This window comes from Tauraco erythrolophus, chromosome 6 (genome assembly GCF_009769465.1).
Source record: "Tauraco erythrolophus isolate bTauEry1 chromosome 6, bTauEry1.pri, whole genome shotgun sequence".
NCBI lineage: Eukaryota > Metazoa > Chordata > Aves > Musophagiformes > Musophagidae > Tauraco > Tauraco erythrolophus.
The window spans coordinates 65,500,117-65,517,434 of NC_141470.1; the positions used below are offsets into that span (position 1 = coordinate 65,500,117).

The 17,318-nt window shown below is 41.7% G+C and overlaps 1 protein-coding gene across 1 annotated transcript in view; it reads right to left on the reverse strand.

Annotated features, from left to right (window-relative positions):
- The window catches only part of LOC104383626 (nesprin-2-like), a 162,223-nt gene that overhangs the window by 46,406 nt on the left and 98,499 nt on the right, over positions 1-17,318 (reverse strand). Inside the window, exons 62-73 of the mRNA XM_086613635.1 lie at positions 16,971-17,153; positions 16,374-16,520; positions 14,527-14,703; positions 12,364-12,519; positions 10,568-10,717; positions 8,041-8,211; positions 6,052-6,185; positions 5,561-5,765; positions 3,380-3,559; positions 1,775-1,903; positions 1,056-1,210; positions 576-723 (exon numbers count right to left, since the gene is read on the reverse strand). Of these exons, the coding sequence (XP_086469761.1) occupies positions 576-723; positions 1,056-1,210; positions 1,775-1,903; positions 3,380-3,559; positions 5,561-5,765; positions 6,052-6,185; positions 8,041-8,211; positions 10,568-10,717; positions 12,364-12,519; positions 14,527-14,703; positions 16,374-16,520; positions 16,971-17,153 (1,935 nt within the window). The remainder of the gene's footprint in view (positions 1-575; positions 724-1,055; positions 1,211-1,774; positions 1,904-3,379; positions 3,560-5,560; positions 5,766-6,051; positions 6,186-8,040; positions 8,212-10,567; positions 10,718-12,363; positions 12,520-14,526; positions 14,704-16,373; positions 16,521-16,970; positions 17,154-17,318) is intronic.

Consider the following 17,318-nt stretch of genomic DNA (forward strand, 5'->3'; position numbering starts at 1 on the left):
CTTTGCTTAGAATTGCATCCACATGCTACTGCTAGCATGCAATGTAGCTTCTCCTCCAAATGGATACTGTCATACATGTGTGATGCACTCTGTAACACATGGCAAATGTTTGGAAGAATGCCAGTGAAACAGATTTTCACCAAAATCTAACAACTGGTCAAAACAGAAATATGCTGTGAAAACATTTTGGTTTAAATGCAATTCTTCCAAAAACTGGTAAGGTTGCTGCCAGATCACCAGCAAACTGCCTACCTAGTTACCACAGGCTTCAGAGCTCTGGGACAGGAAGACAGGCAAGTAACCTCAAGGTTGGAGAAATCTAGGACTTCCATGACACAACACTTGAGGTCGCATTCCTAAAGGTCTGATCCCTGTAAAAAGGGATCCATCCATTTTGGAAAAGGATTTTCACATTTCAAAGTTTTCCTCTGAATAAGTACAAGGGCACATTTCAAGAGTGAAATGCTCTGTAAAACTCTGCCCAGATCTGCTTTCAAAGGGCACAGTATTTTCTAGAGATTTCCCCCCACCCTCACCATTCAAGAAGTTGCTTCCATTTTTAGAGCTAGCTTTACCTCATATACTCTCTGTTGCTCCTGTAGTTCTTCCAGCCGTCCTGGAATATCTGTTTTTAAGGCCTCTTGCATTTTTTCTAGGAATTTCATCAATTTTTCACATTTCTGAAATAATTTCTTTCCATCATTTTGAGTTCCCTCAACCACACTGTAAAACAGAAGAAATAATCAGAAACTATTGTGTTGGTGGTTGTTTTTCTGGCTATGTTTGCATAGGGTCTGATGCGGTGGTTGGCAATACTAACACTGGCACTTCGCTACCTTCTTCGCCTATGAACATCCAGATTTTTGCTTCAAGTGACTTGAAACACAAATAGCCACTGAATAATCTGGAGTAAACTGAAAGGGCAGGAATTCAACTTGGAAAGCCCCTGAGAAAGCTGAGAATAGACGGCAAGACTTCCTATGCTTTCCTCTGGTTTTGATTTTCCTCACAGAAAAAAAAATTAGTAGTAGTGATTTTTCATTTGCATTTCGGACCTGCAGTGTTCCAGAGCAGTTGCTGTTTTCTGACTCCACTGCCGAGTCAGGCTCTGAATTTTCTTCAGGGTGAAGTCACTGAGTGGCAGCTTAATGCTTTCTTCATTCAAACTCTCTATGCTTGGAAAAAGTGCAGCAAGCTTCAGTGTCTGATTCTGGAAGTAAAAGAAAAATAAATTAATTTCAAAAGTACTGACTTTCTTTCCTTTCATAGAAATACAGCAGCCTGTTCTGTAGGAAGCATCTGAAAGTTACACATCCAAAACGCTGATCCAAAAAACCCCAATGTTTCTGTGTTAACTTCAAAGAATATAGGAAACAAAAAAGTCACAACTCCTCTCTTACTCAGGGCCCCTTTTTCCAACAGTATTGAACAGCTACTGAACAGCTGGTACTTGCAGATTTACTTTGTCGCCTACAATAGGGCAACGGGGCAGCTCCATAGCAAAGCTGGGGAAAAAGTTCTCCCATCAACCCCAAATCGATGTGATTTTCCTTCCCTCCATGCAGGCATTTGGCCTGCAACGCTTATCTAGAATTTTTAGGAACTTAAAGAGTTGCTTTTTGTGTTTTGGATGAGATTACCGTTACTCTGATGGAAGTGCTATAACTACGACACTTGGGACATAAAGAGTTTCTTGAAGTAGGCAAGGGCCGCTATCCTCTGGACACTTAAATCCTGAGTATGTATCTTTTTCTACTTGGGAATCTAAACATACCACGAGCAATTCCGAGTGGCCCATTTCTCCCTCCAGACAGAGACTATTGAAGGCGCCTGTGAGACTCTTGACATGACCCTCCAGCGTTTCAAGGCACTTCTCAAAATCCTCCATTTGTAAAAGATTGAACTAGGGTGAATATTAGATACTTACATTAATTATGATTTGACACACATACTCAGTATACAAAAAGAAGCAATAAGCAGTACTGTCAGGAAAACAAATGTATGTTAAATCTGAATTCCAATGTATTTATAACTCACTAACTAAACTTTTACAGTTTTTGCACTGGATAAGGGGAAAATTTAAGCCAAAGCAGAGAGCAAGAAACTGAATCTCTAAACACTGAGAGATTCATAGCTGTCTGGAAGGAATAGGGGCATCTGCAGTACCTTTTTGTAGCTTTGGGCTGTTTGATTTATTGTGAAACTGGGAAATCCAAATTTAGTTTATCAGAGGGAAGAAACTTGTGTACATGAGCTTCCTCTGAGCTGCACACAGGGGCTGCTCCCATGTGCCTCCAGCTAAGGCTGTGCAGCTTATAAGAGCTCTGTGGAGAGAAGTAACGAGGGCTGGAATTCAACTTTTTGATTCCCTAGGTTGGTATCTTTGGGTCAGGGAGAAGAGCACCGGGGAAGATCTTTCTTTCTTACAGCTCCACATTCTCTAGGAACAGCAAACAGCAACATTTTTACAAGGAATGCATGGTAAAAATTGGTATGGGGAGAGAGACAGTTCGGTGGTAATGCTACAGGGTTACACCAGAGAAAATGACTACCCAGAAACGAAATTTTTCATGGAGCAAGAAGTTCACAGGGAATATGAGAAATCTGCTATCTTCACAAAGATATCTGGCTTCCAGCCATTGAACTGTGCTGGTTGATAGAGTCATAAAGAGAGCTGGCTGAGAATTCCTTGACTAATTTGAGTTTACTTTAGAACAGAAGAATTCATTGAAACCAGACTTTTTCACAGGAACAGACTAGTTTTACACCAGTAAATGTACAGCAGCACATTTGCTCTCAAGTTTTCTCAAGAACACACGCACAGAGGGAAAGTCAATCTCACAACACTCCTGTGAGCAGAGCACCATATGGGGAAACCTGGATCGGGGTCCCTTCCTGCTCTGCCTAAACAGGGATGTGAATCTTGTCATCAAAAGTACATCAAGTGACCACAGTTTTCTGCTTGGTTTTAGATACATTGTGTGTACTTTTATCAAAGCAAACTGAAGCCCTTAGGCTTCTTCCAAGGCAGAGCTGAGCAAGTTTACAACTTACTTTGAGGTTCACAGAATGAACATACATTTCCTAACCTGTAATCATCTGGGGGTCCCGTACTGCTCGACCATAATAGGTCCACTTACAAAGGCTTGCTAGAGCAACACAAGCAGGTAAGAAGGCTGAAACTCTTCCTTCATCTGTCCCTCTGGCTTCGTGTATTAGTTCTTTAGATAGTTGATCATACTGTCAAACTTTATTTTATTGAAATTTTATTTTATTTCATTCAATAACTACAGGGCTCTAGTGAAGAAGGTAGCTCACACAGGGCTCTAGTAAAGAATTTACCTCACACTGACAGCTAATTTCATACTCAGAAAAATACCTCAAATTCATCTAGCTTCCTCTGCAACATCTTTTCCAAATAAGATACTCTCTGAAGCGGCTGCAGCTTCTCCAACAGACTGGCTCGTGCAGTTGTCCCAGCCTGCTGTTCTATCTGATCAGCCATCAAAGAAATCTCGGCATGGCGTGCTGCTATCTTTTGAAGGCCATGCTGTAAATTCTGATGAGAGAAGGGGAAAGAAAAGAAGTCAGCAAATGAATCAGATCATCATTCAAGTGCCACTTTCATTTAGTATCTTTTGTTGCTGTAACTAAGCTCTTTTTGTTGATCTCCTCCGGGAGCCAAATTCAGCTATGGCGAAAGCTTCAGTCTTTTACTCGAAGAATAACAGGAATCGCATCCATTGACTCTACTGCTAGGAAAGGCACGGTTCAAAGTTCAATGCAACACCAGTGACTTCAGGCAGTGGGATACTACTGCTACAGAGGAGAATAGGGAGAGAAATCAGAATAGCCCTCTCTACAGAATGGATTTATACTAGAGATGGAGAAACGAGCCCATGCTGCGGATGAGAAATGTCATTAAGTTACAAACATACCAGTACTTTGGATCCCTTAGTGACCGAGGACTATGGTTTTGGTTTTATTTCTTCCCCTTTACTACAGAAATGATGCTATAACATTAAACTCTAAAGGCAGCACAAGAACAAAGGGAGTCATTTTAGACTCATTCAATGTACTTTTTTTTATTTTTTTGACCTGGACAAGGCATGGCAAGATGTCATCTTGAAATGTACCTATTTCTAGAACCGTCATTTACTTTTAGCCATGAAATCCCCTGGAATTTACCACTGTATGTTGTGTTTTCTGTGAGTAATGATCAAAGACTTCTGACTGATAGCAAAGAGTGGACATATTTCCCTAAAAAGTAAAATAGCTCTTAGTTCCTGGATCATATTGTGAACTGCCACTTCAGCCATTTAGTAAAGAATCCATTTTGATTTCTCTCTAGATCAGACATTATTTTTATTTATTGTGGGGACAGAGTTCCATAAAACCATAATCTTTCCTAATATATACTAGAGGACAAGATAACACAGGTTAAAATACAGTTTTATAATGCACACGTATTTTTAAACACACATAACTCATATGCTGTATCACTGAACCCCTTTCTTCTAACTCACCACTTTCAAAAACCACAATAAATTCCACGTGTCCTACGCACGCATACCAGGACAGGTTCTACAGTGCTAATGGCACTCTAGTGGTCATGCTTTGCTTAATAGATGCAAAACTCTTCCCAAAAATTTCCAGAAAACATGATGCCTTTTTTGCTGATATATTGATTAATTTATGTCATAGCCATTAATACATCAGAAGAAAGTGAAAATGTTTTGGTCTAAGTTTTGCTGTTGTCAGTTTCTTCTGACATGAGAAGAAATACATGAATGCTCTTTCCCATAACATAAAGTTTCTTAATTGGCCACATGCAAAATGGAGTACTTTGGACTTCTTCCAATATGTGGCTAGAGGTTCATAAAGCATGATGAATCATTGCTCTGCCCTGACATAAGGATTATTATATTTCTTTATTGCAGTCTGAAGAAGCCAAAAATGTCAGAACCTAATGACAGTTTGCTGCCTGAGAGAGGCAAATGTACCCTGTGGTCTCAGCATGAGATCTCATCTGCCTAAAGTCAGAAGCATTTAGAATAACCTAATGAGCTCAAAAATCTGTGAACTTATGAGTCCAGGCCAAAACAAGTACCAAACCCAAACAGAACCAATTTGAAGACTGTGGAATGCCTCAAGATTGTCCTGTGTTCTGGAAAACAGGTCTTTTTTCTCCAGGTATTGTTCTAGCAGATATTATCTCTCCTCCCAAGCCGTGTCCCATAAAGTAAATAATTCTCGGTTTACTGATTCCTTCCAACACAGGCTTGATTCTTTGTACAGAAGCGAAAGGGGCAGAGATGGAATATGATGGCTCCCTTCTGCTCTCTTCTCATCCTATGCTAACTCTAGTTTGGTTTGGTTTCAGGATCTGGTCAAAGTATTTAAAGGAAACACAAAGGTGCTTGGTAATGGAAAAAACTCACAGATTTTGTGCTTGCCACTGACTGGATTCAGGGAGGAAAGGGGAAGAAGGTGTTCTTTCGATTTGTTTCTCAAAAATAAATCCTGGTTTGTACCAGGCAGCAGAAACATATTCACGTACCTTTATATCCTGTATCTTCTGCTTCAGGGTTTCTATCACATTATCCTCGGGTATGTGAGCATCCAAGAGCTGAGTGCACTGCTCTCTGTGCTCTTGTAACTTGGCTGCTGCCTCAGTGCATAAAGTATCGAAGGACTCCCAAAGCTGCAGGGTTGCTTGCGCTGCCCGCAGTTGATCTGTGATGTCTTCATTTACTGAGTTCCATCTGCCAACATATCAAAGGATAAGAGTGTTTTCCCAGGAAATTCTCCTCCAGAGTATTATTTGGTGTAGGATTCCTGTGGGAGTTTCTTTGCATTCACACCCATGTTACTGAAAGCCCACTGACACGGCACCACTTTGTGCTCTGTGATCTGTCACAAAAAAGCATCAGCTACTTCTACAGGTACTCTTAGACAGGTGAGTTGTATTAATACAGATTTAAAAATCTGACAGACCTTCAAGTCCTACCTCAGCAACTTTTTTTTTGGGGGTCTTTTTTGCAAGCTTACCGAGCGTGTTCCTTTGTGAAGTTCTGCTCAATAATCTCTGCAAAGGAGGGGGAGCAGTTCTTCTTCAGGTTACTGGCAGCAGCCTGGAGCTTAGCCCAAATTTCTTCACTGTTCTCCGATTCATCTTGAAGAGACTGCAAAATGGATTATGATGGCAATTAGTTGTGGAGATGAACCACCTAAGCATAGTTTCCCCTATAGATTGGTAGGGATAAGGCAGCAATAACACCACATGTTTGCAGAACAGATTAAAATGTTTGTGAAAACTGTAACATGTGATCCTAAAAATTAGGAAGCTGAAAGAGAGGTGAAATGGTCCAACTCAAAAAAATCATTCAGAAGGCCTATTTTAAACTGAGGTAATTTATTTGCTCTTAAAGAAACAGCTCATTTAACAAACCCATGGCCTTCAACTGATTAAATTAATTCACTAGAAACCAAAAATGTTTTTATTTTAAGCCACTGTTTCAGGAAAATTTCTACTGCCAGTAAAGTTGGCTTGACAACTCCTGGCTCCGGCTGCATGTTCCCCCTCCTGATACAGGAAATGGCATAACGCTGCCATAGATCATATCTGTGAACTGATCCAGATTAAAAATGAAAAGGGTGATGGAAGGAACGAGGTAAGAAGGTAGCAGGTTCCTTCCATTTATCATGCATCCTCAGGTGAGGATGGGAAGTGGTTATGCAGGCTTTCCAGCCCTCAGTCTGACCTGCACCACTTCTGATATAACCTGAAAATAAACCTAAATGGGCCTTATTTACACTGAAACAGGGAGTGTTTACAAAGCCTTTCAATGCTCGTTTAAAGATATGTAAGGGGATTTTAGCCATATCCGTAAAATGTTCAGATCCAGGGCCAGCCTGACTACCTGCTCCAGATGCCCCACTTAGACTCTGTAATAGCCAAGCAGAGTCCCAGGACGATCCAGAGTATTTATGCCCGGCATTTATGCCCAGCCTCATCCAGAGGCTGTGCAGGGAACTCCAGCTCTCTGGAGGGCAACTGAACAGTTGACTTCGCGCTGGAGGAATCGGAAACACCAGGCTTGGAGATGCCCCTGCTCTGTCGCAGGGCTGCTGTGCCCACCCAGCCCAGGCCACAGCTTTTGGGAAGGGAAATCCTGGGTCCTGAACCTTGACTCCAGTGCTGTTTATACGTGGAAAGATCCTTTAACGCAACATGTGTCAGTGCTCACTGGCACAGAGGCTGGGACATAGTACCCCAAGCACAGCGTTCATGAGACGTGCTCCCTTCGCCAGTTTTTTCCCAAGTCCCCTTCATTTCTGCTCCGAGTCTCGGCATCGATGCGCAAGCATCTCCTTCCAGGTTATGCTACAGTTTTATTTTATGGCAGGGTATTTCCCTGGCAAGCACAAGCAAAGGGGCAAATTTCCCTTCAACCAACGAGTCGAGAAACCAACATCTCTCCCCTGAATGGTGGATAACCTTCAGGCAAACACATACAGCGATGGCATTAAGTTTTCCTTTGCCAGCTGTATTTTCAGCCAAACTTCCTAATGTCCACGTGGATTAAACACAGAGTAGACATTCGTGTGGGGGATGGTGGTGGAGTGCACATGTCCATCTGAACTCTTTAGTGCAAGGAAGCATGAGGACCTGGTGCTTCATATGGGGATGCCTTCCAGCATGTGCAGAAGACTAAAACATCAAGGGATCTTTGCAATTCAAAATCGAGGCCCTGCCAGCTCACAGTATGGTAGCAGCTGACCCGTACTTCTCTCTTGAACCTTGGTAATTAAATTGCACCAAAGTTGAATTTACATGCTAAATAAATCAAGAAGTCTAAAAATAGACCTCAGTGCCTCTGGAGATAAAAAAAAAAATATTCCACTGACTTCAACAGCACTATAATAAACAGGAAGTTGCCCAGATAATTTTTTTTATCTTTTTTTTTAGTGGAGTTTGTTTGTTTGTTTAAAGGCACAGAAGGAAGTACGGAAATAAGACAACTTCAGTAGATTTACCTGGAGAGTTTTGACCCGGTTTCTCAAAGCTTCCAGTGACACCACAGAAGGTTTGCACTGGTCTCTGTGGCACAAATATCTTGTCGTCATCAGGCTGACTTCCGCATAAGCTTTGCTATATACTTCCCACTCCTCCAGTATTGACTGCATTGAGGTCTTTAACTGTGCAACCTGCAAACGAACCACTTTTGTTACTATTTCTTGGATAGTCCTAACATATAAATCACCTTTAAATTGACTTAAAAATCTAAGCTCAATGCTCACTCCATGACAGTCCACAAGAATTCAACACATTGGAGTATTTTCCTACTTGTAAGGAATTGCTCAGGCTTCAAACCAAGCAGTAAACAGTACTTAAAGTATAAGAATTTGCTGGAAACAAAAATTTAATCAGAGTTCAAGGTAGCATTATTCTATCAGCCACAACTCCAGAACACCTGAAAAAGTAAAAAGTACTGAAATAATGAACTGCTTATTCCTTCCTGCCAAAATCAACCTGAAGTTCCGGGAAGTTGAGAGCTCTAATCTTCTTAGGAAGCGGATAGTCTGATCCAGAAATCAAGTTTCCTTTTAATGGAAATTTGAAGAGATTTTGTTTTGTATGAAAGAAGATGCTATTACAATACTCTGGAGAGCTATCATCCCTGTTATGCCACTGTGCTCTAATAATAAGTCACAGTTTAGAAACTTCAGGATTCACATATAAAATTAAATGATGGATATCCTCTTCATTCTCTATGTTTCTTTCATTATTGCAGTCATTTAATCTACATGGAGGCAAGCATGGTTTCCATTTGTCACTTACTCCTAGACATTGCAAAGAGAAAACCACAGTCCTCCTTCAGTGTGATCTGTCACTTTTATCCTTCTGTATCAGGAAAGTACATAAGGCATGTCCTGGGTTAGACAAAATATTCATCTAGTTCAATATCTTATTTTCAGTCATGCCAGTATCAGATGCTTTGAGAAGAGCACGAGAACCAGGCAAGCCAACAAGCATGTCTCCATGGGACCTGGCAAAGTCAGATGCCAGATTTCAGTTCTGACTATGCATTCACACAATGGAAGATGAAGACTTTTCTACACCATCATGCAGGCTAAATAGGCTGCATGGATCATTGTATCCTAGTTCCAGGCACGCAGGAGTAGATGGATTAATCATCCCTATTCTTATTTGAATCATGGTACAGGTGGGAGGAATCTCTAATTGCTCTTTGTAGCCTGCAGCTAATTACTGCCCACACAAGGAAGATGGAAAGACATTGTGCTTGTGAAATGTCTCTAGGCCACAGACAGACTCACAGTCTTGAGGTCAACCTACGGACCAACCTCAATCGAGGTACCACATCTCCTTAGACCTATATTTGAAATCACCACCTGGCTCTGCTGAGAGCAGTCACTTGTGGGAAGAAAGCTGCACCCCGTGTTTCGTTGCACATGCAGACAAGTAGACTGTAAGAACATTCTGCAATTTATAAGTTTGATACTTAAGGCATAAAAATACTAAAATTAAAGTGACCCATGGTGACTGTAAGAAGAAAAAAGCACTAGGCTGTCAATCCTGCCCATTTCAACCCCCAGCTCTACAGCAGAAGGAAAAACTTTCATCATCGATCCACACAAAAATGTCTCTGCTTTCTTGGTAAGAAACAACCACATCATTTCTGTTGAAACCTAAAACAAGCAGCAGCAGCAGCCCCATCCTGGACCAACAACTCTTGTGGAAAAGTTCAAGCAAAAGGATTCAGGTTTCATAAAGCTTCGAGGAACGAAAGCAAGGCATTTATAATAGAAAGTGTAAGGGAATCTTCATTATAAACACCATCACTGCATCACATATAATCCTCAACAATGTATGGTTATTTGTTACCACAAATGAGTACATTTATGGATTTAAATCTTCTGTGGTTATCAATTACATCTATGTAAAAAAGATCAGTTCCAAGTATAAAGATAATTTAACTATAAATGCAAACTGCTGTGAGTCAATTTGCATGGGAAACCAATCTGCCAGACTGTCCTCGAAGCAATTGGAAACTACATAGGATTTGAAGACAGTGAAAGCCATCTGAGTGCATGGATGAAAGAGTAACTGGGAGATGGAAAGGCTAGAGTGAGAATGGGGCAGGAGTAGGCAGCTTCCACCAGCACACTACAGGGGAGAAAGACCAGCGTATGAAAGAGAAGCAGATTGAGTAAGAGAGTTTAAGGTTTCCATTTTCAACTTGTAAGAAAAATAGCAGTGCTATTTCTTTATTTTCTTAAACTACAGATGGGGATCTGTCCCTCTTCTCCCTGTATTCAAACTGCTTTGACATCAGACTTTTCTTCCTCTCTCAACCTTGGAAATACATTAATTTACGTTATGGTATAGACTTAAAAGGAAGTTCTTAGAAAGCTTAAGATTAAGAGTAAGGAAAAATTTGCATCTTGTTTGTACCAGCTCCTGCTACCATCCTATGAAGGAGCTTAATAACACTACTGGTAAGAAAACAGAAAGGAAATCTGAATGCCAACAAAACTTTACCTGGCTTACAATGCTGTCCAACATTTCACACAGCTCAGCTATGCCGAGAGATAGAGCTTCTGGGGTTTGGTCTGCACTGTCATTCAAAGCCAAACTCTGCTTGAGCTCATCAAGGATTTTGGATTGAGTTGTGAGCTGATTTTCTAGATCCTAAATGAAAAAAAAAAAAGAAGAAAAAAAAGGAAGATAAATAAGCTATTTTAATGAGACTATAGAAAAAACCTTCTGTGAGGAGCTTAGATAAACATTGCTTCTTTAAAACCAATTCTGTGTAATTCTTCAGCCATGCAACACCATCACCATTTCAACTCTGATACGGAACAACTGCTTTACAGGAATTCAGAATGACAGTGGCTGCTTTAGATAGTCTCCTGCAGGTAGAGCTAGAACCAGTCCATTTAGTGTCAGCCTGAGCACTGGACATCATGCTTGGGAAGGAAATCACCAGGAGCTAATTCCTCAGCCACCATGCAGGCCTCTTTGTACCTCTCCAGATGCAAAATGTTCTTCTACTAATGCAGCTGAACTTTTCCCTGGGCAGGCTAGCACTCAGGTCCTCCTCTGCTCCAGAAGACAAAGGTAAGATAGGAACTGATTTTGCAGTATGAGGGTCTCTGATATCTTAACAACTTCGAGAAAGCTATTTGCAGCTTGTCCTCTTAGACAGAGGCTTTCTCCATGGGAGAAACCGACTGAAATCAACGGAGATACCTGCGAGAATAACTTTCCCCCTAACACAATCAGCAAGATTATAAGCTAGTCTTGACTTGCTAGGGAAAGCTCAGCAATAAAGTTCTTCACAACACGAGTAAATGTCCATACACACAATGGGCCGCAATTGTGTCCTACAATACTACACTTAAAGTCATGACCTTTTTTCCCCCCTACTCACTGTCCCCACAACGTTTTCAGATTCAGACCTGATTTCCACGAAGCAAATTAATGTGAACGAAACATTTTAGCCACCTGCATCCGAGCACCGTACCTTGCTGTGAGTAGGTTAGTGTTTTAGTCAAAGATAACCTGTGTCTGTCTTCCATTCTGGCCCTCAACATGTTTCAGAGAGCTTCAGAGAGACAAGTAATTTGGTGTGTAACTGAGCACTCTAGGCAATAAAAGAAGACTACTACAAGAGACAGACATGTAACCATAGCAATGAAAGAACAAATATTCCACATTAAAAAATCGAGAGGGAACACTGTACTGAATGAGAACAGCAGACTGTCAAGAGTAACAGAAGCCAATTATTAGCTGGCTGCACCTGTACTAATTTTGAGGGAGCTGATGCCTAGAAAAACACAACAAAACCAAATGACACCCAGATTCTTGAGGATGGTGCAGAGAGACTACATTCTAGGGTAGAGGAGTAGAGTGAGTTGTTATCCTTCCAAACGGGACTGTGTAGTTTCCACGACACTTCTGCCACAGAGCTCTTCAAACTAATGGAATTGGTAGCTTTTGCCACAGCTGTGCTGAGCTCAGAACTACTTTTGGAGGCATCTCAAAATAAGATCTACAATATTGCTGCACAACACTCCAAATACCATGGAACAACAACAGATGCATCTTCAATTGGAGGAAAAAAACATAAAATAGAAATTCACATTAAAAGTGGAGCTGGCTCTTTATCACCTGAACCTAACATGCTTTAACTAAAATTACATTGTAGTATTCTTCCAGGAAATGGCAGCTTCCCTTACACTTTTTTCTGTTAACATCTGTGCAGTTCTTTAGTCTGGATCCAGCAAAGTGCTAAATACATTTTTCACAACAATATCACACATATAATGCTTTACCTTGCAATTATCTAATGTGTTCTGCGCAGAGATTGGACTTGCTGGTGTTTGTAAAGATTTCAGCTGATCACTCTGAGCCTCCAGCCAGTCGCGTACAGTCTGTGCTTTCTTCTCATTTTCAGTCATGTCCCTCAAAATCTCTTCCAGGTCTTGCATCTGAAAGTTACAGAACTAGTTTGACTTACTTAAAACTAGAGGTGGGCAGAAACAAGGCTCCCCCTTCCATGACAAAATTTGAGATTACAATATTTACACTGAAAACATGATATACAGAAAATATTTTGAAAGAAAAAGCTAAAAAGTTTTACTGGCTTTTTAGGATCCGGCCTTTTCCCTGCGAAGGAAATAAGGTTCAGGAGCTGGCACCCTGCGGACCTGACAAGTTGGGGACCCTGGGCTATGTGGACATGTACATATGGAGTCTGAAAACCTCATTCTCCCTAAAACCCACCAACAAAGTTACTAATAAGCAAGGGACCTTAAGTCTCCTATCTTCAACCTGGGTCCTGGGGATCCACTAAATCCTAGAATGCAGTTTCTTGAAAACAGTTAGAGAAGATCACTCTTTTTCAACCACAAAACTGAAATTTCATCATTGAAATTTTTAATTGTGTGGGAACTGAATTTTCCACTTGAAAATGTTTCTGGAAGAATTTCTTAGGAAAATTTGGGAATTTTCTGTTTCATCAGTGGTCTTTGTATCTGGATTTAGGGAGGGCAGCTTCTCCCAAAGCTCTGTAAACTGGGGAGAGAAATAGAGATGAAAGAGGAACGTGCTGGTAGACAGTTTCATTCCAGCAGTTTCATGTTTGCATTTTGGGATGCTAACGTTCCCCCCGTCTCTTCCGTATCGCACAAGTCACACTAGCTTGGCTGGGCACTGGGGCATGCAAGCATCACCATCTAATTCTGGATGCACGGATTATTTCCAGCCTCACTGAAGTAATTCTGAGGCACCACCTGAAACAGATTTTCTAAAAAGAAACCCAGAAGATGTGCTGGTAGAGTTAGTTTACATGTAGAATTTGCCTATCAGTTGCTGATCTTCAAAGCACTCCAGTGGGAAAGAGCATTTCATTACTGCAGAAGGAGGACACAGACAGACAGGATCCAGACAGACAGGATCCGTATTGGGCCCAATGCTGTTTAATGTCTTCACAAGCAATCTGGATGATGGGATCAAGTGTACCCTGATGAAACCAAACTGAGCGGGGAAGTGGACACTTCGGAAGGGAGGCCACCCTCCAGAAGATCTGGATAGGCTGGAAGAGTGGGCTGACAAAAGTTCAACAAGGACAAGTGTAAGGTCTTGCACCTGGGAGAACATCATCCAGGAGCGCAGCATGCTGGGCCATCTTGTCTGGACTGTGCTTTTGCCAAGAAAGGTTGGACCAGATGATCCTTGAAGTCCCTTCCAACCTGGAATTCTATGACTCTATGATTGATTACATGATTCTTAATAATTAGGTTTTTGGCAAATCCAACTGCTGTAACAGGAAAAAACGGGTGGTAGCTTAATATAGCCCTATTTCTCATTCCCATCATATGGCATGCGGAGGGGTTGTTTTGGTGCTGTGTTTGCTGAGCAGGGCTTGGCTTGTACCAAGCAGTACAGCACCTCTCACTTCCACAAACCATCCAGTGTTTTCTTCCATTAAGTTTTAAATGCCCCAACTATCACAACACTCCAAAGCTTCAACAGACTTCACTAACAGGTTCCCCTGCAGACATCACCCTGATTTCGTCTTTTTTTCATAGTTTTCTCAATATAGGTTGTCTTTGTTGATATGTCACTGACTATTCATTTCTTCACATGAGGAACCTTATTTTTCCATCTAATATAGTTAACTATGGTAAATCTCAGGCTGTCATGAAGAACAGATTTTGTCTATTTTCCCTCCCTGCAAGTTATAGGAGAGCTTATCTGCCTAGACTTTGCTGAGGTTTGGATGCCCACCCACCATCTGATAGCTGACATGCTACATAACTGCTCCACCGGCTGCCCATAAGACAGCAGGATGGACAGAGAGCAGAGAGCACAGGGAGTCTCACTGTGTTCAACAGTGTTTTCAGACTCGGGGAGAAAAGCTGCTTGCAAAATACAGAGCACTGGCACAAACAAGATCAGAGTCGTGAGAGAAAGCAATGAGAACTCAATCAAACCTTTCTCTTCAGAGACGCCTGCAGCTTTTGCCAGCGCAGGTTCATCTCTCCAAGACGCTCAGCAAATTCTACCCTGTCGTACCGCTTGCTTTCCACATCACAAGTGCTCATCTGCAAGAGCGACTGGTTAACAAAATCTACAGTCCACTGTTTAAATTTCATTTCCATCATATATTCCTGGAGGGAAAAAACAAAACAAAACAAAACAAAACAAAAATGAAAAACAATTAGTTCGGCAGTTTTAATCTGATCAGTTCCAGTGATGCTTCAAGGTAGTTATGGGACATTCATCATTCCTTATTCTGAACCGTGGCCTAAAATATTTTTCTGAAAGATATTTGGCCGTGGGAATAATTCTCAATTTTTACCATTCTATGTTTGTGTGGCTATTTCCATCCACAGAAACTTTTGCAGAAAATCACTACCATTATGTGGGTAGCTCAACGCAAGAACAGACTAGTGCCAGAGCAGGGAATAAAACCCAGGGGCACTAGACCAAGTACTTCATCCATGGGACAACACCACCGCACTGCCATGGGCCAAGATTAGGCTAAGACCAAGGTTTTCCCACACTCCTGCGACTCACAGACAAGCGCAGACAAGAGCTTGTGCTCCTTTATCAAAATGTCTAGTATCAGAATAGAGTATCAGAATAGAGTATCAGAATATCTGGAGGGAGAAAAGTCCTCCAGCACCAGTGTCCTTGCCCGCAGGGACGAGTGAGGAACTACGTGCAAAGTGAGGACAACATAAGGGAATGCTTTTTTATTTCAGAAGGTCTTAGGGGAAGAGAGGAGGGAAGGGCTCCTCGTTGTATCTAGTAGAACCCAGAGAAAAGCCACCAGGGAAAACCACAGTAGAGGTACTGAAGTCATAGCTGCTTCCCTGTGGGAATTCATGACCCTTATCCCAGCTTTCTTCTCAGCATACACATCCCTGCATTGCTGACAAGTACAGAAGACACACCTATAAACTGATCTCTAAATACCCAAAGGGTTAAAAGCAGCACCTCATCTACACGTTCCAATTGCCAAATCCGACTGATACAGACCAACGTGTTACATTATCTGCTATACTAAGGCACTGTGAAAGAAATGCTTGTGTTGGCACTTGCCAAGGTACCGAAGTGCCAGAGATCTGCAGCTGTAGACTGACTGCCATCCTGTCTGAGTCCAGAGCACCGCTCGGTAGCTCTGCAAAGGCAGAGCAAAATACAGCTCTGTAGAGATCCATGCCCTGAGGTTGGGCTCCCTGGCATCTGTGGAGTTATAAGCATGGCTTGAATCCTTCCTGTGGCTGGGGCAATCAGCCTCTGCCATCGTGCTTTAGCATCTGACCAGAGCCCAGAGTCTGCTGCAGAGATGTTTGCCTTGTCCCTCTCTCCTAGCAGGTTCTCTCTTTTGAGGAAACCTAATATTCGAAAACCCTGTTCTCTAGTTAAATGGATCCTGGTAATGGAGCTCCATTACGAGGCATTCCTTGTTGAAAAGACAGACTAAAACACAGCACAAACACAGAGTCTATCTTCCTAAGGAAGCAAAGCTTTCCTGCTCAACATGTTTTGTAATCTAAATGTAACGAGAGAGAAGAAGCGAGACAGATGGGACGGCATGAGGAAAAGGAGATTACTGCACAGCAGGCAGTAGCTGTATTGCAGGGCAGACAGTGTTTTGTGCGACATGGAAGCAAAAGGTTTTTATAAAGGAAGATGTCAAGGCACCTTTGAGACCGTTTGAGGAATCCTCCTGAGAGCAAAGGGAAGGATATGACAGTGGCTGTAGGCTGTTTCCATCCTTTCTACAGACAAACACCTTGCAGAAAGCCTGGACTTACATCTTCCCATTTACCTTGTACTTCTGAAGGAGGCTTCTGACTTGGGCAGCACTACGTTGTGAATTTATTGGCTCCTCATGTCCCTGCTGTTGTTCCACATGGTCCAGCCAGGCCATTAGTTCAGCAATAGCTTCCCGTGATGAAAGTTTTTCCATCTGAAGCTGGGAGTAAAGCATATCATGAATCCTCTACACTCTGCTTGTTACAAATATCAAGGAAGATGACATCTGTACTTTCATAAAGGCTCAGGCGCTATAATTGCAATTATCAGGGTATGAACTTGAAAGTGAGCCCAGTGCTCCAGAGGGGCATGTGACTTAAATTAAGAAAATTTCAAGAAATCAGAAATTTGAAATAAAATTCTTTCTAATTTTAACAGACTTGCATATAAAACTGTAAAGATGATAGGTATGTGCAAAACAGCGCAGGAAGAACATTGCAATAATTAAACTGCAGTACAATACTGGGAATATTCTGAAAGCAAGACAGCTAGCTGATTAGGAAGGAGGTGCTTTGAGGGCCTTATGAAACAGCCAGCTGAATCCCAGCAGCAACATTCTAAAGTAATTATTTAGCTTGAACTGAGAGATGGCAGCAGAGTTTCTCCTCACCTGGTGAAGCTTTTCTTGGATGGCTGGGAGCTGTGTAATCAGTTCTCCCCATTTTTGCTCAAAGTTTGCCAAAGATGACTTAAGTGCTGCAGTTTCGGCTTGCTTCATGTGAAAGAGCTGGTTGGCAGTGCTCACTACAGATGACTTCAGGGAAGATTTTTCATCAACTTCCTTAGAAAATGCCTGAGGTGCACAGGAGAAATTGAAGAGAGGGTAAATATTTATATATATCTCATTAAATGAAGAAGACAAACTAGGCTTTCAGTCGTAAGATGAACTGTCTCAACAAACAGATTATTGCAAGTTTGTAAAGTTCAGAAAACCTGAACTCAACATGTTCTGGCAGCA